This window comes from Globicephala melas, chromosome 9, assembly GCF_963455315.2.
Source record: "Globicephala melas chromosome 9, mGloMel1.2, whole genome shotgun sequence".
NCBI lineage: Eukaryota > Metazoa > Chordata > Mammalia > Artiodactyla > Delphinidae > Globicephala > Globicephala melas.
Window position 1 is genome coordinate 88846586 of NC_083322.1, and position 26916 is coordinate 88873501.

Consider the following 26916-nt stretch of genomic DNA (forward strand, 5'->3'; position numbering starts at 1 on the left):
GTGGGTTAGGGAGGGTGGGAAGGAGATGCAAGAGGGAGGGGATATGGGGATATACGTATGCATATAGCTGATTGACTTTGTTATACAGCAGAGACTAACACAACATTGTAAAGCAATTATACTCCAATAGAGATGTTTTAAAAAAATAAAAATATAAGTAAAAATCTTCCCACCGGGCTGTTTCTCTAATATTGTGGCTATGAGGCCTTTCCTTCTACTGTGAACCAGCCAGAAAGACATTTTGTGTGTTTGTGTCTCATGAATGTATTTTTGATTTAGCTCTACATCATTTTAATTCATTTCCACTCTCACACTTTTTACAAAATTAGTTCAAGGAGTAAAAAATATATAGTCAACTTAGCTCACGTTCGTGCTGGGCTGTGTGTGCTTCAACAGGAAGTGCATTTCTGACACTTTTTAAATGAGCAATCACACGTATAATCAACTTGGTTAAAACTTCCTTCCTGGTAACTGCAACACTTCCTCTGCATCTGGATATGAAGGGAGACCCAGAAAAGCGGAAGAGTTTAGAAGCACACTGGGTAGGTTTGAATTTGTTTTGTTTTCAGAAATTAAACAAATGATCCTTCAACATCATCACCTCCGCTGCTTTATCAGGTATTGCTTCCTTCTATTTTTTGCCCTTTGTTGGGTCTGACTCGGCATAGTGACACTTCCTTCTCAGCCAGAAGATTTGTATCTGGAACTGTTGTCGTTCATCTGACGATACTGCCACTGAATGTCTGTTTCATTGTCTAGTCCAACCCTTGTGTGTGGATATCCACAAGGTTCCGGCAATAGCTTTGCAGGTGCATCGGTCCTTTTTTGTTTTTGTTTGGGAGGAAGAGGGAGGGCACGGGGGGCTGTGTCAGCAGCCTTCACGTTCTTACAAGTGCACTCTTCGCGATTAGTGTACTGAACAGTGTTTCTAACATCTTCTCGTAAAAGGAGAAAGCTTCACAGCCTCAACCATGAAGGAAAGCAGTGAGTATTGAGTCAGCCAGTTTTCTTCTGCACCTCGTATCTTGTAAGTCTACTTGATGTCATGGAGGCAGAAGTGATTGCTGTGTATTTGCATGTTGCCTAAATTTGGACCTATTTTATTTCAAGTTAGTGCCAATATTCACATAACTTACAGTTCTCTTCTTTGTTATTATGTAAAGTAGCAAAAGAGCAAATAGTGAAGGTCTTAAGCTGTAAGAGACAGTCCTTTGGGACAGTTGATTTCATGTATTTACTAAGTGTAACTTCATAATATTTTAAGAGAGGGACTACTGACTTTAAAAGTAAGTTTAAGCCGAGTACAGAAGTTTGGATCTAATGAAACCTGCCTTTCTTACCCTTTAATCAAACTCTCCTTTCTGGTATGTGTCAAATGCTCCACTATTTCTTAAGGAAATAAGTATATATGAGTGTCACTAACATTAGTCCTTTAAGAAGTAAATAATATTTTCTGAAACATTAATTTTTGTTTCACTAGTTGATTCTTATTTAGAACATCTTACAAAATATTAAAGGATACTAAATAGTAAAGTCAAAATACCTTACTCATATCTCAATTTTAAGATGTTTAGCATGTCAATCCTTATTTGGAGAGTTTCTTACTGCAATAAGTCACATTTATACTTAAATGCTTTGTGAAGGTACAGTGGATAAATTGTTGAGAATAAATTGGTGAATTCTCGTTATAGAGATGAAAATATTAGAGCAAAAAGAAGTTAAATAATCGATTGGGGCCCAAAAGCAGGTCCTTCCTTCCATCCTGTGGTTTCTCCAGAGGCAGATGGGATGAACTGGTTACAAAGTTAAAATTATCTGAATGTTCATATTTGGAAAGTACAGCCCTGGGGACTCCCCTAAGATACTGCCCTAACGGAGCAGTGACAGCCACGATGCTTACACATTTCATGATTCACAGTTTTAAATATCTGCAAATGTTCTTGAGCGCAACTTCACCAATTCTGATCTTTCTGAGTTTTATCAATGAAATGACTACCTCTCCTAACAAGAAAGAAAAAAATGAAAAGAAAACAAAAACAGGAAGTTGACTAGGGAGCAGATACCTGATCCAGAAAGTTTGAAAAGGGACTGAGAGGCCAGTTGGGTAAGGTGTCTGGGTCCCCTAGGAGACAAACGAGACTAAACGAAGAGGAAATAAGTCAAAGGCCTCTTTTCAGAGGGGGGTTTTCAGCACCTCACATTGCACCTTATAAACCAGGACATGATCCTTTAACTGGATAATCTGACTCATCCATGCAATTCAGTATGCTTAACAAAAATGACCACTTAGAACTACTACAGCAGGTCAGACACAGTGCTACATCAGTGCTTTACCTCTCTCTTTTAAAATTCAATTTTCAAACGAAATGAAAGCAGAGAGAATGATTAATGAATCCCCATCGACCCATGGCCCATACTCAACAAGTATATTACCTCATTTAACTGTCACCTTACTCACCCCTCTGAGGCACTGCTAACCCCATTTGACAGACAGGAAACAGGCTCAGAGATTATTTAAAGGGCCCATCCCCCAGATTCTAAGTGTTGGGGACCAGGATTCCTGGGCCCCGATTCCAAAGCCCCGGTATCCTCGTGCGCACGTCCTTGTCATTCGTCTACACCTTCTCCTTCTGCCAGCTCGCGGGAAACCATAAAGGGCAAGTACCTGCCCTGTGACCGAGCCCTCTGTTTCTCTGCTCCCAGGTCGCAGAGGGCATGGAGCTGGAGAACCATGAACAGCACGTGGTGCTGAGAGAGGACAACCGCCGCAGGCGCCGGAGGATGAAGCCACGCAGCGCGGCGGCCAGCCTGTCCTCCATGGAGCTCATCCCCATTGAGTTTGTGCTGCCCACCAGCCAGCGCAACACCAAGACCCCCGAAACGGCGCTGCTGCACGTGGCTGGCCACGGCAACGTGGAGCAGATGAAGGCCCAGGTGTGGCTGCGCGCGCTGGAGACCAGCGTGGCCGCCGACTTCTACCACCGGCTCAGCCCCGACCACTTCCTCCTGCTCTACCAGAAGAAGGGGCAGTGGTACGAGATCTACGACAAGTACCAGGTGGTGCAGACCCTGGACTGCCTGCGCTACTGGAAGGTGCTGCACCGGAGCCCCGGGCAGATCCACGTGGTGCAGAAGCTCGCGCCCTCGGAGGAGACGCTGGCCTTCCAGCGCCAGCTCACGGCCCTCATTGGCTACGACGTCACCGACGTCAGCAACGTGCACGACGACGAGCTGGAGTTCACACGCCGCCGCCTGGTGAGCCCGCGCATGGCCGAGGTGGCCGGCCGCGACACCAAGCTCTACGCCATGCACCCCTGGGTGACGTCCAAGCCCCTCCCCGAGTACCTGCTGAAGAAGATCACCAACAACTACATCTTCATTGTCATTCATCGCAGCACCACCAGCCAGACCATCAAGGTCTCAGCCGATGACACCCCGGGCACCATCCTCCAGAGCTTCTTTACCAAGATGGCCAAGAAGAAGTCCCTGATGGATATCCCTGAAAGCCAGAACGAACAGGACTTTGTGCTGCGCGTCTGTGGCCGGGATGAGTACCTGGTGGGTGAGACGCCCATCAGAAACTTCCAGTGGGTGAGGCAGTGCCTCAAGAACGGGGAAGAGATTCACCTGGTGCTTGACACTCCGCCGGACCCAGCCCTGGACGAGGTGAGGAAGGAAGAGTGGCCGCTGGTGGACGACTGCACGGGAGTCACCGGCTACCACGAGCAGCTGACCATCCACGGGAAGGACCACGAGAGCGTGTTCACCGTGTCCCTGTGGGACTGTGACCACAAGTTCAGGGTAAAAATCAGAGGCATTGATATCCCCGTCCTGCCCCGGAACGCGGACCTCACGGTTTTTGTGGAGGCAAACATCCAGTATGGGCAGCAAGTCCTTTGCCAAAGGAGAACCAGCCCCAAACCCTTCACGGAGGAGGTGCTGTGGAATGTGTGGCTTGAGTTCAGTATCAAGATCAAAGACTTACCCAGAGGGGCTCTGCTGAACCTCCAGATCTACTGCGGCAAAGCTCCAGCTCTGTCTGGTAAGGCCTCTGCGGAGACTCCCAGTCCCGAGTCCAGAGGCAAAGCTCAGCTTCTGTATTACGTGAACCTGCTGCTCATAGACCACCGGTTCCTCCTGCGCCACGGGGAGTACGTGCTCCACATGTGGCAGCTATCCGGGAAGGCGGAAGACCATGGCAGCATCAATGCTGACAAGCTCACGTCTGCCACCAACCCGGACAAGGAGAACTCAATGTCCATCTCCATTCTTCTGGACAATTACTGTCACCCCATAGCCTTGCCTAAGCATCGGCCCACCCCTGACCCGGAAGGGGACCGGGTTCGAGCAGAAATGCCCAATCAGCTTCGGAAGCAACTAGAGGCGATCATAGCCACTGATCCCCTTAACCCTCTCACAGCCGAAGACAAAGAGTTGCTCTGGCATTTCAGATATGAAAGTCTGAAGGATCCCAAAGCGTATCCTAAGCTCTTTAGCTCAGTGAAATGGGGACAGCAAGAAATTGTGGCCAAAACATATCAACTGTTAGCCAGAAGGGAGGTCTGGGATCAAAGTGCTTTGGATGTTGGATTAACAATGCAACTCCTGGACTGCAACTTTTCGGATGAAAACGTAAGAGCCATTGCAGTTCAGAAACTGGAGAGCTTGGAAGACGATGACGTGCTACATTACCTGCTGCAGCTGGTCCAGGTAGGGGGATGCACTCATCTCAAGGGGTTTATCTGCATATGCACAGGTGCCCCATTCAGCTGTCTTCCAATGCCCCTTGTCTAGAGAGTCACGACCAGTCAAAGGAGATCTAATGAAACTACCTCAAAAAGTAGTAAACTGTTCCACTTACTTTTTTACTGTCTTTGAGGGCTTGTTGACAAGCATTTTGATGACATTAATATTTCTGCTTTTTAGGAGAACCGTTCCTGTGGGAATACTTTGTTCTCATTTACTGTATCAATGATAGACTTGACTTATCGAATGCTCCCTTGTGCCAAGGCTGCAGGGGATCTACATGCTTTTCGTGTATTATCACATTTAACTCTCCCAACAACGATGATAGAGGTCAAGTTAATATTTGCATTTTATATATCAGGAAACTGAGGCACAGAGAGGCTAAGTAATGTGCCCAAGGTCACATACTTTGAAAGTCAAATTCAAACCCAGGAGGTCTGACTCCTGGCCCTGCTCTTTTCACTGCGTCCCAATATCTGGCATCAACCCAGCAGTGTCAGGATAGTGTGTCCTAGAGGAAAAACGTCATACTCTCTGATTGTCTTTATCACAATTCATAGAGTAACATCTCATATCTGCATGGGACCTTGAAAGCCGCTCTCTTTAGATAGGTCTGGTACTGTGTGTCCACTGCTCTCCACATGCCTTTCCTTGGGGTCCAGAGAGACTAAATCATTTGCTAAACCCTCGACTAAATTATCAAGGGTTTCCTTAGGACGTTAAAGAAAGGAGGAAGAGTTCTCTTGCTCACGATAGCCATTCTCAAATCATATTGTGCTGCTTGACAGGAGGAAGGAAAGGACTTGGAAGGGAATTCAATTTTAGAGAGCAGAAGTGTTCATTCATGAATTCAACAGCACAGACTGAATGCTTCCTCAGTTCTGGTTGCTGGATATAGAGCAGTGATCAAAACAGGGCTGGACTCTGCCCTAGTGTAGCTTGTGGTGCATGAAGACCGACACCAAATGAGTACACATACGGGCAGATATTGAGTAACACGTTGTGACAGACACTTTGGGGAAAAGCTACAGAGTGTTATGAGAAAAGAGTCAGGGGTTCTGGGGACACATGATTGAGACTGAGGAAGCCAGGGACAGTTCTGAGTAGGTGATGTTTGATCTGAGATGGTTAGGATTAGCCAGGCTGACTGGTGGACACCAAACTGTCTAATCATTATCTATATTTATAGGAAGTTTCTGAAGTTTTCTGATGCGAATTTTGGATACTCTCAACTTTGAATCTTCACCTTCCCCTTAGGCAGATACTTGAAACGTTATATTTGGCCTTTGCTTTCATCTATCAAATAGAACCGATATTTTTATCTTCCATGAGTTCAGAGGCTGGCATAAACGCTACTGAAAATTTTAGAAAAATCAAAGTCTCCTCAGTTTTCTAGCTCTCCATAACAAAAAGAACATGAAACAAATTTGCACGAGATCTGTTCCAAGTCCCAAGGCGATCATGAATTATTTTCCACTGTCATTTTCACAAGTAAACTTTGCAGAGTTGGAAAATGAATAGTGTTCTTCTTGGAAATGTTTAAATGAAAGAGGTCAATAAGTAATATTAACATTGAATCTGTGGTCCTAAATTTGAAGAAGTAGTCATTTGTAAAACTATTTGAGACACTGCAGATATGGCCAAATGACTCATTCATTCCTAATTAAAATGGTCTCCTGGTTGAGATCTTCATCATCTTTACAGAAGTGAAACACAAAGAATGTCAGAAAGACTCACGTTTGGGTTAGAAACTTAACATTTCTGAAGTGACTACTGGTGGCTAACTAGCCACAGGCTCAGAATGAAGAGCTTAGCTGCAGCTACCGTGGCACCAATGAGAGCACACCTCACCTTTGAAAGCATGGGGATAACTGAAATATTATCCAGTTAGGATTGTTCTGATCATTTCCAAACTGAAAAACCAGAGTAAGGATTGGAAATCATACCCAAACGCCCCCAGGCCCTAAAACATAAAGTGGAATGGGAATATCTCTTACTTCTTAGGAAAACAGGATAGACCGTATCTATTTATACAGGAGATACTCTGAGATATTTAATTTTAAACCTCTCTTTATGCTTATACATGACATCTACCCTATAATTTTACATGTGCATGTCTAATAATCAATTTTTGCGAGTCTTACTGCTTTTAAAATGATGAACTATTGCAGACTTGCAGAAAAGTAGAGAACGGTGTAACAAATACCCATGCACCCACCAGGATTTAATTCTTTTTTATTTTTAATTGGCTAGGCTGCAGCGGGCGGGGGTGGGGGTGGGGGCGAGCTGGGGACAGCCACCCACCTGGGCCCTGTTCTCGGTCCAGCCCCTATTTTTCACTTGTCATTGGTTCTTTTTCCTCAGTCACAGAGCTGCCACCTATGTGACTATCTCTGTTATTAGCCAAGTGATGTGAAAACTACTACACACTGCTGAACCTGAGGAACCAGATAAAACAAGAGATTTTCAGACCAATAGCCCTGTATGCACTGCGTCATGGCAGGGAGTAATGACCAGTTGCAGTAAGAACCTGGGAGGCAGCACAGTGACTTGCCAGTGAGAGGCCAACCACACAACTTGAGAAGAGAAGCTATAGGATTTTTAGGATCTCCACATCTAACAAACATTTCTCTCCCTGCATGTACAATATCCCCACTGTCTATTTTCTTTCCAACAACCTTTCTTCCCTTCCACCTTTATAGATGCGTTATAGCCATCTCCATCTTTCCCTTCTATCTTTCCAACAAATCAGGTAAGCCTTCATGGGAACAAAAGCCCTCACCTCTTCACCTCTGAAGTCATCAAAAGCACGTGATTGTGAGTCAGGAGTTCTGGCTTCCAATCCTGGTCCTTCCGCAAGTGGTTCACCCTGGCCCAAACTGTCCTTGAAAAGAAAGAATTGAACTTAAGTGACTGCTCAGATTCTCGTCGCCCTATCCATACAAACCCACTAAGGCAGAGCACCAGTTTTTCTCCCTTTCCTGTTTCCCGATTAATCAATGGAGAATGCAATCCCACAAATGCCAATGTGTTCTTCCTTTAGGCTGTGAAATTTGAACCATACCATGACAGTGCCCTTGCCAGATTTCTGCTGAAGCGTGGTTTAAGAGTAAGTACTTCCATTTTGATAAGAGCGTGACGTTTAAAAAGTTACAGAGAATTGGCTGATAGATCTAGAGCGTTAGTCGTAATAATGGCAACCTTCTTGGTTTCATCCTCAGAACAAACGAATTGGTCACTTCTTATTTTGGTTCTTGAGAAGTGAGATCGCCCAGTCCAGACACTATCAGCAGAGGTTTGCAGTGATCCTGGAAGCCTATCTGAGGGGCTGCGGCACGGCCATGCTGCACGACTTCACCCAGCAAGTCCAAGTAATTGACATGTTACAAAAGGTCACCATGGATATTAAATCGCTCTCTGCAGAAAAGTATGACGTCAGTTCCCAAGGTACGGTGGCTCTGTTCTCTTGGTTCTCTTTCCAAATGCCTTTGTCTCCAAATGCCATCGTTCCTGTGATCCTTCTTCCTTCTGGAACGCAAGTCGCACCTTCCTCAAGGTAGCCAAGGATACATTTTTTAATCTTCTGTCTTCACGGAGTCAGCAAATTTAAAGTTCCCCCTTTACAAGTTAATATTTTTTAAAACTACATATATATTTTAATGATGTACGTATGATAATAGATGTTAAACTCTTTGAAAACTTAAAACAGCATTATGCAGATGTAAGATGTATTTTTTAAGAGCAACTATGCACACACAAAAAAAAGATTAGTTATTTCCAAATATCTTTTCTTCCCCATCTTTCAATACATGCGTCTAATTTTCAAGTCCTCAGTCTTTTAAAGTAATGAATTATTGAGAAGTTATTTTAAATTTTTTGTGTATATGTATACATATACATCATATATAGCTATATGTACATATTTTTTTTAATATATGTACTTTCTATAAAAACATATATATCACCTCCTCTGTGTTCCAATGTTGTCTTCTTATCCCTAAGAAATCCTGTCCCTCAGCCCCTGCTTTAGGAAAGTTAATCACTCTTTATCTGTATTCCCATAGGTTTTGGTTGTTACTGCATTAAATTAAACTCATTAACACATCTTTCTGGTCTGTTAAACTGTATGAGCCTTGAAGCTAGGAATTATCTCTTATTCACGTTTGTATATCTCGATCCACCACTATGGCTCATAATGGACACTCACAAACATACTCAGCGAGTATTTTAAACTTCTGAATATTTTGACTTGCCATTTTTGCCTTTGAATCTTTTCCAATAAACCAATAATGGTCTCTTCTAAAAATAATAATGGTAATAATAATCTTGCTTTTATTTTTATTGTAAGAAAGAAAGAGCAACATTTGTACCAGCCTCCAGTCTGTCTGGTACCCAGGCAGTAATTTTATTCTTTTTTAACATCTTTATTGGGAATAGGCAGTGATTTTTAATTTATGTATTTTGCCTTCACAATTTTGAGACTATCATATTGCCTCCACACAACCTAACTTCCTCTTCTGAAAAGAATTTCCCAAACCCTAACCGAATTCCATTTAATATGGTCTTCCGATACCTGTTTCCCAAATCAGATGGCAGTTTAAAGCTTCACACGTTGGAAAGAAAACTACAGTAATTCCTTACCATTATCCATAAAGCATCCTTCTCCCTCTGACTGTCTGGGTATCCCATATATATTCAGATATTTCTGTCCCCTGTTGTAATGTGTGTACGTGGCTCTGTTGCTCCCAGGAAGCCTGACTTACCCTGCCACCCTCAATGGTTAGTTCCTCAAAGACAGAAACCTACCCCCTCTTCTTCTGTTCCTCACCCTACCAAATATATAGAATGTTGTCAATACCTGCGGCCTCAGGAAATGTTAGAGATGATACTGGTGATTTCTTGAACTCATGTAACTCTTGTGTGCATTTGACAATTACAGTTATTTCCCAACTTAAGCAAAAGCTTGAAATCCTACAGCATTTGAATCTCCCCCAAAGCTTCAGAGTTCCATATGACCCTGGACTGAAAGCAGGAGCCCTGGTGGTAGGTATCGCGTTGATGTCTCTCCCTGGTCTTTATGTCTTGACGATGGCTCTGCCTGCTTTCCTGGGCCTAGTGGATAAAAGCTGACGTTTATAGAGAGACAGGGAAGGTGGAAAGTCCCCAGATGGGCTTCCGTCAAGCCCTTCCCTAATTGCTAGATACTAAAAACCTCAACACCAGGCAATCTTCCATCCATTTTGTTTTAAATCAGCTTTCTTGAGAAAACATTTGTATACAATAAAATGTATCCATTGCAAGTGTACAGTTCAAGGAGTTTTGCCAAACGTATACAACCATATCACCACAATGAAGATATAGAATATTTCCATAGAAATTTATAGAAAAAATTCTTTCATATCCCTTTGCAGTTAGTCCCTTCCTCCTTCCATCCTCCATCCCGGATGACGGATCTGTCTTCTGTCGTGTAATTTTGCCCTTTCTAGAATGTCATGAAGTGGAATCATACAGTATGTAGTTTTCGTATATGGATTCTTTTACTTAGCATAATGCTCTGAAGATCCATCCATGTTGCTGTGTGTCTCAGTGATCTGTCCCTTTTTATGACTGAGTAATATTCCCTTATATGGTTATACCACAATTTGTTTTCCATTCACCTTTTGAGTAAATATTTAACAGTGAGATCGTTGGGTCAGAAGGGACGTGTGTGTTTATAAGATACTGCCAAACTGGTTTTCCATTTTATAATGGCAACCGTGCCATTTTATCTTCCCACCACAATGTGTGCAAGTTCTGATTGTTCCACATCCTAGAGAACACTTGTTATCATCAGTCTTCTTAATTTTAGCCATTCAAATGGGTATGAAGTGGTACTTCACTGTTGTTTTTATTTGCATTTCCCTAGTGATGCTGAGCATCTTTTCATGTGCTTTTGATAAGTTTCCATCTTCTTTTGAGAAGTTTCTATTCATATCTTCCATTCACTTTTAATTTAGGTTACCACCTTCTTCTTATTTACGAGTTATTTATATATTCTGGATACAAATCCTTTATCAGGCATATAGTTTACAAATATCTTCTCCCAGTCTGCGGCAGAAGGTTTTAATTCTGATTAAGTCCAATTTATCACTTTTTCTTTTATGCTTCATGAATTTCGTGGCCTAAGAAATATTTGCTTCATCCAGTAACCAGGGGTGGACCTCCACCTCCTCCACCAAGGGGTATTTGGTAACGTCCAGAGACATTTTTTGTTTTTGTTTTTGTTGTTTGCGGTACGCGGGCCTCTCACTGTTGCGGCCTCTCCCATTGTGGAGCACAGGCTCCGGACGCGCAGGCTCAGCGGCCATGGCTCACGGGCCCAGCCGCTCCGCGGCATGTGGGATCCTCCCGGACCGGGACACGAACCCGCGTCCCCTGCATCGGCAGGCGGACTCTCAACCACTGCGCCACCAGGGAAGCCCGAGAGACATTTTTGATTGTTACAACTGGGAGAATGCTACTAGCATCCAGTGGGTAGAGCCCAGGGGTGCTGCTAAATATCCTACGATACACAGGACAGTCCCCGCTGCAACAAACAATTATCCAGCCCCAAATGTCAGCAGTGCCAAAGTTGAGAAACACTGCCTAATTCAATGTAGCAAATATTTTTTCCTAGAAGTTTTAATCTCACATTTAAGTCTTTGATCCATGTTTAATTTTATATACAATTAGCAGTAAACTTGCTCTCTAGCAAAAGCACACACTATCCACTGTCCTTTTGAAGTCAGAAATTAGTAGGAATAATGATATATTAATACAGCTTCAAATTGTGTTTTTTTTTTTTTTTAAAGACCACGTCACATTTTTGATCCTTGGTGAATTCACTTTCGGCTAAAACTCCTAAGATTTTCTCTTTTTGAATGAGTGGCTGCTAAACCACCTTTCTCCCACCTTGAAGTTATTTCGACGTATGGGGGTTTGGGGGAGGGGACAGGCATTGTGCCGGAGTGCTAGAGTCTCATCTATTGCTGTTAAATTTCATCTTGTTACATTTGGCCTGGAATTAGACTGCATCTGATTTTTGACAACCATTTTTAGACACTATGGTAGCAATAGAACTCTTTTTTTTTTTTTCAAACTAATTCTTAGAGGGAGGCCAGATACGTATAGACAAATAACAGCACAATTGCTCTTTGTTAGAGGGGACAAGAGTCCTACGGGAGGGGGGTATACAGAGGATGGGATATGCCACACCTCTTAGGCACCCCCACAGATGCTTAGAGTTCCTTGCAACACACTTTGAGAACCACTGGTTTAAGTGTTGTAACTTGCTCTCACTAGCATTTTTGGATTTGGTGAAAATGCCTTCTGCATTTTTACCCAAATCATTGAAAATCCTTTTCCAACTGGGACTTTGTCCTAGATGTTTACAGAGATGCTTTGCAAGAGGGTGTGCATCTCCACAATGTGTCTTCAATTGTGTGTGGGAAACATGTGGCTGTCTCCTTACAGATTGAAAAATGTAAAGTGATGGCCTCCAAGAAAAAGCCCCTGTGGCTTGAGTTTAAATGTGCCGACCCTACAGCTCTGTCAAATGAAACAATTGGAATTATCTTTAAACACGGCGACGATCTGCGCCAGGACATGCTGATTTTACAGGTGTGCTGCTGTTAAGGAATTTTTTTTTCAGCTATCTGAAACAAGAATTCTGTACTAGATCTAAAAAAGTGCCTTCTACTGACCCTGTTCCATTCTCCTATTTTGTATGATGAACAGTGATCAAAGGTGACATAATAGAGTTTTCACTGGGGGAATATAGCCGTGGACCATTAGATACGAAATCTAGTGAGCCTCACAGTTCTGTCCATTCCTGAGGAGATGCATACCCAGCCTTCCCAAATAGCCAGATGCACTTCCCTGCCCTAACCTCTTTCTTATACAACGCATTCCTAGTGTGGCAACATGGAATAGAAACCTATTTTACCCCCAAGTATCCACTTTATGCATATCCACAGACATAGCCACACACTCTCAGATGCTCTCCTTAGATACATCACCTTTGGTACACATCCACATACACAAACTGAAGTGAATGATGTGATAGGAAGGAGGGAGAAGGTGAACACGTAGGTGACTGCAGAATTTATGCAGTTACGTAACAAGAGTGAACAGATTACTAGAACAGAAGATGGATGGTGAAGGTATCAATGCTGATCATTTTCATATTATCTAACATAAACTTTAGCTTTGCAGATTTGTAAAGTAATATTCTCTAGACCCTAGTTTAATACTGTAGAAGTAACACCATTTCTAATATTTCATGTGATTTATTTAAAATAGGCAAACCATGGAATCTAGAATATGATACAAATGAACTTATTTACAAAACAGAGATAAACTCACAGACATAGAGAACAAACTTACGGTTACCACAGGGGAAAGGGTAGGGGGGATAAATGAGGAGTTTGGGATTAACAGATACACACGACTATATATAAAATAGATTAACAACAAGGACCTACTGTACAGCACAGGGAATTCTACTCAATATCTTGTAATAACCTATAATGGAAAAGAATCTGAAAAAGAATGGGAAAAGTAATCATACCCACACTAGGGGGTTAATAAAAAGGATCAACATAAAACAGTCCTCGGTGAATGTCAGCTACCATTATCATCGCCGTTACTGTTGCCTTGGTTGTAGCCCAAGAGTGCCTTATGGATAAAAATGTGTAAAGATGTTAGAGTGGAACTTTTTCTATTGTGGTAAAATACACATAACTAGGAACATTTGAATAATAGATAAATCATGGCTAAAACCTACGCCCAGAGAAATCCAACTATTCTCTTCCCCAAGGTGCCTCTCAGGGACCAAAATTAACAGGCTCCCGAGGAAGGGAAACATTAGAGCACCAGGTTGATAAATAAAAGTACATTTGTTACTTACATATTTTATGTTCACTTCAATATTTTGTGTTACCAGAGAAGACTGTTGTTGTTTTTAACAGAGAAGAATAATACATATTTATAATGGAAACGTTTTTGTGTTTTGATGCCCAGATTCTACGAATCATGGAGTCCATTTGGGAGACTGAATCTTTGGATCTGTGCCTCCTGCCATATGGTTGCATTTCAACTGGCGACAAAATAGGTACGTGGGGACCTCAGAAGATGAATATACTGCTCGTCTCATTTTAAAAGACCGCCATCCCATGGGACTTCCCTGGCAGTCCAGTGGTTAAGACTTTGCACTTCCACTGCAGGGGGCACAGGTTCGATCCCTGGTTGAGGAACTAAGATCCCACATGCCAAGCGGCCATCATCCCTTCAGTGTTGGCATTTAATAACAGAAAATTTACAATCATAATACATATAAAAAGGAAGAAGATGTTCCAAGGCTGGTGCATGTGACTCAGTTTAATACGGACATGTTGAAAATATATGAATGCCTGATTCAACTCCTTGTGACTGACTGTACATGGAGGTGATTTTAGTGAGAACTTGTTCCTTCCTCTTTACTTCTCCACCGCTAAATTTTCACTCGTTTCATTGCACAGTGAACTTCTCTCTCACAAATAACATTTAAAAGTAGATGGAAAGATCTGTCACTTGTTTCACCATCCCAGACTTTACATTATCAAAGCTATTACATACTCTCCTCTTAGGTGCATTTCACATTTTAATTTCAGTCAAACCGATTTTTAGTCAAGTTTCCAATTTGAGAAGTAGAGAACATCATTCCCATTTGACCCTGAAATGTAAAAAAGGAAAAGGCAAAGGTTGCCAAGGGAAGAAGGATGTGTTTGGCACATTCATGCTTTTGCTTATTCAAAACCGACCCTTTCCTCTTTTCATCCAGGGATAGTGAAAGCAGGTCCCACACAACTTCCCTATCCGCCTCCTTTTCTTTCTCTTCCTCCTAAGAAAACCACCAGCACAAACGTGGAAAATAACCCTGTGGTTAAGAAAGCTCTCTGCCCTCCACTCAACAAAGACACAGCCATTCCTCCTCTGGGTCAGGCACTCAGCCCCAGTTCACATCAGACTCTGTGCATGTTCCCGCAGGAATGATCGAGATCGTGAAAGACGCCACGACGATCGCCAAAATTCAGCAAAGCACAGTGGGCAACACGGGCGCCTTTAAAGATGAAGTGCTGAATCACTGGCTCAAAGAGAAATGCTCTATTGAAGAAAAGGTGGGCTCCTGCTTCTCCCTACTCTGAAGGCTCCTGACAAGTTATCATGATACAGCTGGATAATGACATGTTTTTAAGGGGTCTACCAGTGCCATGCCTCCTGACTCACTGGTGAAGCACCTTCCTCCTGAGCTCCTTGGGGTTTAAGCAATTTCCCCTGGTGACACAGCAGATCTGTGCAAAACAGAGGTGCTCACTCAGACCTCGCTGAGCATTTGCTTCTCCTTTGATTATCAGGCCTGCTTTGCATAAAATTTGGTTCTGGGAAATAACTCGTTAGCATTTTTTATGACCATCTATTTCTGTCGTTCAGCAGAAAAATTTAGTTACCACAGATAAACTCTTTACTACCTGGAAACACTACAGACCCTAAAAAGTAATTTATAATTTACCACTGCACCCTAATTTAAATGGTAAATTACGGATGCTCAAAATGTCACTTCCATTCCTCGGAAGTACATCCGCTGAGTCCTTCACAAGCTGTTCAGCTGCTGGTTAAAATTCTGTTGTAGAGGATTAGCACTTCTCATTTGCGTGGGTAGCAGTCTTTCGGGGAGGAAATATAATTAGTAGCATTTATTAGTCTGTTAAAATGTGGATTTGTGAACCCGTGCGTACTTTTAAGTGGTCACAAGCAAAACATATGTTCACCAAGGAAGGAGGAATCATTACAGGTTCTGTATTGGCGTTGGCAAATGATGCATGGAAAGGCAGTGAACCCTTTGATTAAAGTACTGTTGTCCTTTGACTGTCGTTTCCTCCTCATGCTACTGTGATTCATTGTATCTTCACCTAACATGTAAGTAGAGCAATGAGAAAGTTGGCTCCTAATAGATAGAACATTAATGATATGAGGTACCACTAACTTGCTCTCTGAAAATGATTCCCAGAACAGTGTCTTTTTGGGAGTCCTTTGTAACAGATTCATGCTGCTCTTTGTAGTTGGGACACAACTAATATTTGGTTGCATTTTAACTAGTTTCAGGCAGCGGTGGAGAGATTCGTTTATTCCTGTGCTGGCTACTGTGTGGCAACCTTTGTTCTTGGAATAGGTGACAGACACAATGACAATATTATGATCTCAGAGACAGGTGAGTTTGTTTTTTATAGAGTAATGTTTTTTGATTGTGGTAAGATATGCATAACATAAAAGTTACCATTTTAACCAGTTTTAAGTGTGTACTCTAGTGGCATTAACTGCACTCACATTGTTGTACAACCATCACCACCATCCATCTTCAGAACTTTTTCATCTTCCCCAATGGGACCTCTGTACCCACTAAACACTAACCCCCCCATCCCTGCCTTCCCCAGCACAGAGTAATTTTTAAATGGAGCTCAAGGTTGGAGCAAAGATCTAGAGGTCATTATTGTATAGGGACACAGAGGCTGTGACCACCCTACGGAGGACCCAGGAGTGAGTAACAGAAGAAGATGCAGCAAAGGAGAATTAAGAAGGACAAGCCAGACAGGAGCTAGAAAGCTAGGAAGGTGGGCGTGATCAACAGTGCCAGAGGGTGCAGAGAAGCAACAAACAGAGTCACCTTTTCTTGATACCCTCCAATCTGAAATGCCGTGCCTTCCTCACTGGGTCACTGTCCATTCTGACAGTGGTCAGTACTGGCTGCATACCATGACATTTTCCTCTAAGAAATCTGGACCAATTTAAGAGTAGAGTCTGGAAAAAACACCATATCGGGGTAAATCGCTAACTCTCTGTGGGAATCAAGAGATAATGCATTTATGGAACATTCATACGATAGAGAGCTCTGTAAATGAGAAGAGAGGAAGGGAATTGTGGTGGTGATGGTGACAGTGGTAGAAATTGACCCAAAGGAGATTCAAAATGATGTATTTCTAGCCTGCTACTCAAAAATAAAAGGTGACTGCCCCTCCCCCAAACAGAGCAAAACATCAGTCTCTCCTGAGTTACAGAAAGAGCCTAACAGAGTCTTGGGCATAATGATGACATATAAGCCAGAGAGTTTTGGTTTATATTTGTAAGAATAATTCTGAGACAAGAATTTTTTTAATGGTGTTTGGCTGTCATTGAAAGAACACCAGAAGGATATCAAAACTACGCTTGTTTCGAAGAGTGCTTTGTGGCCACTACTACACACACCTGCTAAGACAAAATACATCACAAGCAAAGAGTAAAAATAGCTCTCCCACCCAAGATAGCTCATTTTCAGGCAACTTCAAAATATTTCAAGAAGTGAACAAACCAAGGTGTTGTTTGCAAGTGCTGAGGCCAGTATAATGACGTCAGACATTTTCTTCTCTTAAGGAAATCTGTTTCATATCGACTTTGGGCACATTCTTGGGAATTACAAAAGTTTCCTGGGCATTAATAAAGAGAGAGTACCATTTGTGCTAACTCCAGACTTCCTGTTTGTGATGGGGACTTCTGGAAAGAAGACGAGTCGACACTTCCAGAAATTTCAGGTAATTGGCCTCCCTCACGACCACCTACTGGGAACATCAACCAGATGGTGCCTGCAGCCCTCAACTCTGCCCACCCGCTTCGGGTGTGACCCACCCCCTCCCCCCAGTCGCCTCTGTTCCTTCCCCAAGTGCAAAATGATGCTTCTCAGTAAGCCCCTCTCCTAAAACCAGACAGCAAATAGAAGAATTCCATAATCAGTGAGACTGGCAAATATAGAACAGCAGGATGACACAGCCCTGAAGGACAGGGCTTTAAGGAAGAGCTCCTGGCAGGCAGGTTTAGCCTTTGAATATTTACCTAATCAAGACGTTGCCTAGAAGATGCAAATTTTACATATATTTTTCAGGACTCGCCAATGATGGTGAGCTTCTCTTGATTTTTGCTCCAGGTGTGTATTTATCAGTTACTGACACAGGAAATGCTTGCTTGTCTCTTTTTGTAGAGGAGGGTCTCTTCTCTCATGTGAAACCTCGTCAGCTCAACTACAGGTTGTCCTGAGAGCCCTGGCTTGTCCCACCTCACCTGTCCACCAGCTCCTCCACTGGTCTCCCAGCTCCCTGGGTGGGGGGCGTCCACATTCGGCTTTCTCTTTCTATTCCTTCCTGGTTTGCGTTCACTTTTGACTATCAAATGGTATTTCAAATACCCAAGGAGTAAAATGTTCACTGTTGCAAATTTACTAACTGTGAATGAACGTAACTCAGAAAAGTCGCCATTGCTACCGCAATATACCTATTTTAGAGCCATATGAACACAAAACAGATCAGTCGAGGCAACAAGTGATTACTTTACGTGCACATTTGTCTCGGGCTCCCTTTAAATAGCCCCCTCCCTTAGCGCCTCTGAAACATGGTTTGATTTGTACCAGCATTTCAGGACTGGCTCTTCCTCCTGCGTGTCTACTTGAGGACCATGTTAGCCTTGAGAGATGACATGCGCCTTGACCTTCAGTGGAACAGGAACTGGGATGTATTGTTTTGAAACCTATCTGTGCTTGTTTGTTCTCCTGGCTGATTTTCGATGTGGTGGTTACCACACTTCCCCTCTCACAGCTCCAGGGGTGGTTGTCAGAGAAACTGAGATCTCTGTGGCCAGATGGTCTTAGGATTTTTAGTGTGTTTTTCTGAGTAAACTCAACTGGGTTTCAGACTATTTCCAGGGATTTGACACGTTTCAGTCCTGTGTTTCTTTAAGGTTAAAAGTCACACATTGTGACAATTTCCTGGAAGAGAAAAATGGTTACATACACACACACACACACACACACACAAACCTGGAAGAGTTTTACCATTTAAAGGGAAGGTGGGAAATACTAAATTCTCCTCTCATGGAGGTGGGGTTCATCTCCTTTGAACAAACACAGCAGCAATAGTGCCATTTGAACATTCAGGCAGACACGAGGTCTTTTTGGCCAGTGGTTTTCTCCAGAACGACTGCCCATCTGTCCTGTTGTTGACAACATTCCCATAGACCCTATAGTACCCGTGTCACTCCTAAAATCCCAGCAGTACTTCTCCTGTAGTCTTTTTTGTTGTCATTTTAAGTTTCAAAATATTCTTTAATGAAAAGATTGGGGTTTGGGGAGGCCCCCCAGAGGTTGCCTCCCCATCTGGGCAGCTTCCGCCCAAAGCAACAACTCTTTGCAGGGAGTCTGTCCTCTCCATCTGGGAGCATTTCTCCATCCTTTTTGTGACCAAAGCTTGTCTCTTTAGCATTTAGAACCTCTTTCACTAAAGCAACATCTAGGCAGCATGTGTACTGCCAAAAACACCCCTTGGTAAATTTTATTGTACTTATATATGTCTATGCTTTGCAGTGTTGGCATACGCTTTGATTGAATGTACGGACTTTAGCCTTAAACACAGATCAGCCCGGCACTGTAGTTGAAAGGATGGGCTTCAGAGCAGATCAGCTTGAGCTTGAATCCTGGCTCTGCTGCTTAATCGCTATGGATGTGATGCAAATTGCTTATCCTTTCAGAACCTTGGTTTCCTCATCTGTGCGGTGGGAATTCTAAGGCCCACTGCATGTGGGGGTTTTTTTAGGGATTTTTTATGTGAAATATGTAGAAAGCTTGGCCTAGTGCCTAGTCCACAGCAGGAACTCTATCAACGGAGCTTCCATCGTCATATCCATCACAGGGGGTCCTCAGACTTTGAAAACCTTTAGGTTGAGAAGCCCTCTATGAAATGAGACCTCAAGCAGGTCTGTAATACATAAAACACAACGAAGTAGCATTGTTCCCGTGGAAGAGCAAGTGAGGGGTTCAGGCTCTTTCTCCCCCACCTGCCCCCTTATCTGCTGGTCTCCAAGCCTTTCCCACCCTCCTCAGTCACATCAGGAAAAAGGCTGAACACATATACATATATGTGTACAATGCTACATCTGCAGAATTTCTAAAGTTTCTAGCTTGACAAAGATGAGCAGCGAGTTTTTTCATCTTTTGACTCAGATCTGCTGACAGTTTTTTGTTTTTTGTGTTTTTTTTTACATACTACTAAGTCTTCCAGAAGATATTCTGTTTCTTCGTCTTGTGCTCTCTTTTTGAGATGAAGTCCTTCAAGGTCAGGGAGCGCGTCTCTCAACTCCCTCAATAGCATCCCAGTATCTTGTATAACAAAGCTGCCATTTCTAGGTAGGCTGGAAGATGTTGTTTGAATGAAAGGTATCCTCGTTTCCAGCAACGCTAATTTTGCATTGATAAGGTTCATGAATGCACGCAGCATATTTGAATCACCTGTTGGGAAGGGTGGAGAAGAGACAGCCCACTTTTTGTTGAGCATGAGGGGAGCCTTCTCCACAAAGACTTAAAAACCTACCCAGCTCGTGGTAGGAGGATAGCGTCAGGGGAACTGAAACAGGAAAGTGTGACTCTGTCCCGCCTCCCTCTTCTTTCCAAGGTAGCTCGGTTAGCCTAGGACCAGATTCATGAGCTATTTCTAAAGAGGGCAGAGTTCACAAACAAGCCATGATAAGACAACAAGACATAAAAGCAAAGCCTACTATTTGAACCCAAGATTATCTGTTTGCCTTTGGAACAGCATCCCGCACACAGGGTGCTAAACAGACATATCGCAATGATGATGATTTTGATAAATCAATTCTCTATAGAAAAAAAATCTCTCCCTTACTAAAGAGAGAAAAAATTAAACAATGGTTTTCCCACTGGTCATGTATTTTAGAACCACTTTATTTGAAATGTCCCTGACCAATTATAGAACACACTCACATGCAAATACATTGATATCATTGGCAAATGAAATTTGGCTTCTCATTTACTTTTATGTAAGAACGTGGGGGTTTTTTTCCCTCAATTTTAAAAGTAGCAAATGCTTCCTTTAAAAAACAAAGCCAGCAAAATATTAAAACTATCAGGATATAAAATACCCACTATCCCAACTTCCAAAAATAACACGGTCAACATTTTAGTGGTTTTCCTTCATTCTGTAAATATCTGGTCTTTTACCTAAATAAGCTCTTTCATCAGTGGTATCACTGTAGCTTTAAATGTTCAAACTCTGTACTTCTCACTTGTTTTGATTAGGAAAGGAATGAAGAGGGGACATCATAATTGGAAAAACTCTGAATTTGAGTTTGAATCTGACTTCTAATCCCATTTCAACCACTATCACCTTAAAGACCAAATTAATCAGAATTTGGTTAAAAACTGAACTTAAACAGCAGACACAATGTTACTCCCTTACTTTAAACCATTTAGTGGCTTCTCATCTCGTTTTGAATCATATCTGAACATCTAAGCTCACCCTACAAGCCCCTGCCCCCTCTAGCCTCTCCCCATGGCACCAGCCTTCCTTCTCTCACTGGGTCAGGGCGGCCTTCCTCTGCACCTGCCCCCAGTCCGGGCCTCCTGCCTGGAACGCCCTTCACTGCCCTCTGCCCAAATGTCATCCCTCAGAGCCCTCTTCTAGATGAGGCCCCTCATGTTATCCTGGCCACAGCGCGCCGCGTGTTGCCTTCAGAGCATCCGTCACAGCAGGTAGTTCTCGGCACCATCTGCCGCTTGTCTCTCCCTTCCCAGAGGCAGCTCTGGGCAGCAGGGCCATGTCTGACCTGCATCCCGCACATGGGTCCTGAGACCTAGGATGCCCTCAGTAGGTACCAGTCGGTAGAGGAGCAATTCCTGCCCCGGGGAGGAGATGAATGAGACTAGAGAGCCCCTCTGGTTTCTTCCTTCCCCACAATACATCGTATTCTGTGAGTTTATGAAGTGGTAACTCACACACAGATTGACAAGCTGCCATTGCATGGCTGTTAGTTAATAAGCCTTCAAGATGCGGTTAAATGCCACACATCCAGAGAGGAAGTAAGTCTAATTATGAAATCTAATGTTTTGGTAAATAATACAGACCTGTGTCACCTGGTGCCTAGTCATATTTGTGTGGTGATTTCCTTAGTGACATAAACATTACTTGTTTTTCCCCAGTCAGAGCAGTAGTCATGCCGATGGGGCATTCAGGATAAACCTATAGTGTACATTCAACATAGGACAGTTTGCAAGGAGTGTGAAACTTGGCCTTGTAGAAGCAAGCAAGCATTTTGAAGATGTTCTTTGCACACAGTAGGAACTAAGCAAATGTGTGTTGTCGGATGGAGCTGAAGAAATCAGGGGAGTCAAGTAACCTCTTCGCATGCACAGCTCTGCACAGTAGGCGGCGATGAGCGTATTTAAAAGGCACTTGCCCCTAGATGTCACTCTTTTTTTTTTTTGGTAGTCTTTCAGTTTTTTGGGTTTCTATTAATTTTTTTTTTTACATCTTTATTGGAGTATAATTGCTTTACAATGGTGCGTTAGTTTCTGCTTCACAACAAAATGAATCAGTTATACATATACATATGTTCCCATATCTCTTCCCGCTTGCATCTCCCTCCCTTCCACCCTCCCTATCTCACCCCTCTACGTGGTCACAAAGCACCGAGCTGATCTCCCTGTGCTGTGTGGCTGCTTCCCACTAGCTATCTACCTTACGTTTGGTAATGTATATATTTCCATGCCTCTCTCTCACTTTGTCACAGCTTACCTTTCCCCCTCCGCATATCCTCAAGTCCGTTCTCTAGTAGGTCTGTGTCTTTATTCCTGTCTTACCCCAAGGTTCTTCATGACATTTTTTTCCTTAAATTCCATATATATGTGTTAGCATACAGTATTTGTCTTTCTCCTTCTGACTTACTTCACTCTGTATGACAGACTCTAGGTCTATCCACCTCATTAAAAATAGCTCAATTTCGTTTCTTTTTATGGCTGAGTAATATTCCATTGTATATATGTGCCACATCTTCTTTATCCATTTATCTGATGATGGACACTTAGGTTGCTTCCATCTCCTGGCTATTGTAAATAGAGCTGCAATGAACATTTTGGTACATGATGCTTTTTGAATTATGGTTTTCTCAGGGTATATGCCCAGTAGTGGGATTGCTGGGTCATATGGTAGTTCTATTTTTAGTTTTTTAAGGAACCTCCATACTGTTCTCCATAGTGGCTGTACCAATTCACATTCCCACCAGCAGTGCAAGAGTGTTCCCTTTTCTCCACACCCTCTCCAGCATTTATTGTTTATAGATTTTTTGATGATGGCCATTCTGACTGGTGTGAGATGATATCTCATTGTAGTTTTGATTTGCATTTCTCTAATGATTAATGATGTTGAGCATTTTTTCATGTGTTTGTTGGCAGTCTGTATATCTTCTTTGGAGAAATGTCTATTTAGGTCTTCTGCCCATTTTTGGATTGGGTTGTTTGTTTTTTTGTTATTAAGCTGCATGAGCTTCTTATAAATTTTGGAGATTAATCCTTTGTCAGTTGCTTCATTTGCAAATATTTTCTCACATTCTGAGGGCTGTCTTTTGGCCTTTCGGTTTCCTTTGCTGTGCAAAAGCTTTGAAGTTTCATTAGGTCCCATTTGTTTATTTTTGTTTTTATTTCCATTTCTCTAGGAGGTGGGTCAAAAAGGATCTTGCTGTGATTTATGTCATAGAGTGTTCTGCCTATGTTTTCCTCTAAGAGTTTGATAGTGTCTGGCCTTACATTTAGGTCTTTAATCCATTTTGAGTTTATTTTTGTGTATGGTGTTAGGGAGTGTTCTAATCTCATACTTTTACATGTAGCTGTCCAGTTTTCCCAGCACTACTTATTGAAGAGGCTGTCCTTTCTCCACTTTACATTCCTGCCTCCTTTATCAAAGATAAGGTGACCATATGTGCGTGGGTTTATCTCTGGGCTTTCTATACTGTTCCATTGATCTATCTTTCTGTTTTTGTGTCAGTACCATACTGTCTTGATTACTGTACCTTTGTTGTATAGTCTGAAGTCAGGGAGCCTGATTCCTCCAGCTCCGTTTTTCGTTCTCAAGATTGCTTTGGCTATTCGGGGTCTTTTGTGTTTCCATACAAATTGTGAAATTTTTTGTTCTAGTTCTGTGAAAAATGCCAGTGGTAATTTGATAGGGATTGCATTGAATCTGTAGATTGGGTAGTAGAGTCATTTTCACAATGTTGATTCTTCCAATCCAAGAACATGGTATATCTCTCCATCTATTTGTATCATCTTTAATTTCTTTCATCAATGTCTTATAATTTTCTGCATACAGGTCTTTTGTCTCCTTAGGTAGGTTTATTCCTAGATATTTTATGCTTTTCGTTGCAATGGTAAATGGGAGTGTTTTCTTGATTTCACTTTCAGATTTTTCATCATTAGTGTATAGGAATGCCAGAGATTTCTGTGCATTAATTTTGTATCCTGCTACGTTACCAAATTCATTGATTAGCTCTAGTTTTCTGGTAGCATCTTTAGGATTCTGTATGTATAGTATCATGTCATCTGCAAACAGTGATAGTTTTACTTCTTCTTTTCTGATTTGGATTCCTTTTATTTCCTTTTCTTCTCTGATTGCTGTGGTTAAAACTTCCAAAACTATGTTGAGTAAGAGTGGTGAGAGTGGGCAACCTTGTCTTGTTCCTGATCTTAGTGGAAATGCTTTCAGTTTTTCACCACTGAGGACAATGTTGGCTGTGGGTTTGTCATATATGGCCTTTATTATGTTGAGGAAAGTTCCCTCTATGCCTACTTTCTGCAGAGTTTTTATCATAAATGGGTGTTGAATTTTGTCAAAAGCTTTCTCTGCATCTATTGAGATGATCATATGATTTTTGTCCTTCAATTTGTTAATATGGTGTATCACATTGATTGATTTGCGTGTATTGAAGAATCCTTGCATTCCGGGAATGAACCCCACTTGATCATGGTGTATGATCCTTTTAATGTGCTGCTGGATTCTGTTTGCTAGTATTTTGTCGAGGATTTTTGCATCTATGTTCATCAGTGATGTCACTCTTAAGAAGGGTTTGATAGAAGTCTGGAGCCCCTACACAGTGTTGCTTTAATCTAGGAGGCCAGTTTCATCAGCCCCAGCCGGGTCACCACCATGGGCAGGGTTGTCCCCAAGCCAGGACGTCCCCAGGCCCCTCATCCAGCAGGCTCAGCCCTGCCCCCAGTCTCTACACAGAGTCCTGGCTCGGGTTCCGACGAACCTACATTCAGAGTCCATCTCTGCAGTGGTCTCGCTCTCACCTCAGATGCCAGGCTGTTGTAACTACTTCTGCCTCAGTTCCTCCTATTAACCTATTAACCCTGCCTGTTAACCTGCCCCTAGGCCTGAGGCCCTGCTGCCTCCTGCCGTTCGCCTTGCTGGAGACTCCCGTGCTCTCCCTAACCCAGACACGGGGACCGGGGGGCCACGGAGACTTTACCTCTGACACTCTTCTGTGGTACTCCCCAGTCCTAGGCTCTGACTGCCCTTACTCGCCTGCACGTGTATATACCTCCAACTGCCTGTACCTGGCGCCTGCCTGGCTGGGCTTTCTCAGCCTCCTGCCCCATCCTGTTTGAGTCACCAGACCCTGTTTGTCCCTATCCAACACGGCACAGCCAATTCAACACACGACTACCTCAGAGGTAGTCGACATGAGCCCAGGGAAGGCTCATGTCTTTACAGTTGAATTCCCTTCAGATATGACTGTTCCCTAATTCACCCTGATTTTTTTTTTTTCTTGAGGCACGCGGGCCTCTCACTGCTGTGGCCTCTCCCGCTGCGGAGCACAGGCTCCGGATGCACAGGCTCCGGACGCACAGGCTCATCGGCCATGGCTCACGGGCCCAGCCGCTCCGCGGCATGTGGGATCCTCCCAGACCGGGGCACGAACCCGTGTCCCCTGCATCGGCAGGTGGACTCCCAACCACTGCACCACCACGGAAGCCCTTCACCGATTTTAAAGCAATTAATCTTGCCCCACATTGACCTTGACTTCGGCACATGAAGCATTCATTCGTCCTGCATTTGCGGATTATCTATGGTGTGGCAGACACACTGCTGGGCCCAGGTGACGCGAGCAGGGGCGTGGCCCCAGAGCTCAGCCAAAGAGATGCGCACATAGCTCTGTAGTGCGGATTTCACCAACGGTTTGCGGAGGGAGCAGTGATTCCTGTCCTGGAAGGTAGAAGAGGGCCGTGGAGTGAAGGGAATGTTTTTATCCGGGGCCTTAAGGTCCGAGTTCATCTTCATTTTTCCTGGCAGATGCAGGAAGTCAGAAAGGAGAACATGAGCGAGGGCATGACGTTAGGATTTAGTATCAGTATTTTAGGAACAAAGAGTACAGTCGTCCAGAATGGATGGAACCTAGGTATACGTGGGCGTGTGGAGTGGAATTTGAGGCGAGAAGGGAAATTTGGATCCAATTTGAAGCAGTGCATGGGCTGCATTAGGGGGTAGAGAGCCAAGCAAAAAAGTCACTTGGAGCTCAAATGATTAATCACAAATTAATGTAATGAAGGCCTATTATAAGTCAACAGGGAGATGAGTTTGTTGAATTGTTCCTAATATATTGAGTTGTTAAAGGATTTGCATCCTCTTGGGATTTACATCCTGGCCCACTAACGAGGTCGAGCTCAGCCTCCTGTATTCCAGTACTGAAGGCTCCAGTACTTCCTCCTCTCTCCACACTCTCCATCAGAAGATGCCTTCAGAGAAGTGTCCGCATCAGCCATGGGTAGAAGCCTGCATATGTCAGCGTGATTTCTCTGCCAGCTGCAGACTTGCGTGGGCTTGTAGAATTGTTAGGACTTAGATAAGCTTGCCAAATTTTATCACTTTTCTGGAAAACATATGAGCACAAGACTGGAAACGTGGCCTTGGACTGGATTTGTGCCTTAATCCACCAGCATGCAGTGTCACTCGGTTCCTAAGATTAGACCCCTGTTACTTTTAAACATTTATCGAGATTAACCTTCTAACTGGCATCCTTCTCACAGTGTTTAGTTTCTCTTAGAGAATTGTTTTGTCTTGTAACAGAATATTATCGAGGACATTATTCACCACGTTACAAAGTGTACTTTTTATAAAGATCCTCTTGCAAAAGTTCTATCAGGTCTTAGAAAAGTTGTGCTTCTCCTAAACAAATAGATTTTTTAAATCTTCTGAACATTGGATGAAGTAACTGATTCGATTTCCCTTTTGGATGAAGATACATTTGAAG

The 26916-nt window shown here is 43.0% G+C and overlaps 1 protein-coding gene across 3 annotated transcripts in view; it reads left to right on the plus strand.

The window, feature by feature from the left end:
- The first annotated feature begins 462 nt into the window (after positions 1 to 462).
- Positions 463 to 26916, plus strand: part of PIK3CG (phosphatidylinositol-4,5-bisphosphate 3-kinase catalytic subunit gamma) — a 34728-nt gene continuing 8274 nt past the window's right edge. Inside the window, exons 1-10 of one of the 3 annotated variants that reach the window (XM_030834395.2) lie at positions 463 to 542; positions 2704 to 4710; positions 7790 to 7855; positions 7968 to 8193; positions 9686 to 9789; positions 12238 to 12384; positions 13786 to 13876; positions 14791 to 14921; positions 15901 to 16012; positions 17209 to 17366. In XM_030834395.2, the coding sequence (XP_030690255.2) occupies positions 498 to 542; positions 2704 to 4710; positions 7790 to 7855; positions 7968 to 8193; positions 9686 to 9789; positions 12238 to 12384; positions 13786 to 13876; positions 14791 to 14921; positions 15901 to 16012; positions 17209 to 17366 (3087 nt within the window). In that variant the 5' untranslated portion in view covers positions 463 to 497. Of the gene's footprint in view, positions 619 to 848; positions 985 to 2703; positions 4711 to 7789; positions 7856 to 7967; positions 8194 to 9685; positions 9790 to 12237; positions 12385 to 13785; positions 13877 to 14790; positions 14922 to 15900; positions 16013 to 17208; positions 17367 to 26916 lie in introns of those variants that run through there. The other 2 variants (XM_030834396.2, XM_030834397.2) reach the window with 2 other exon arrangements.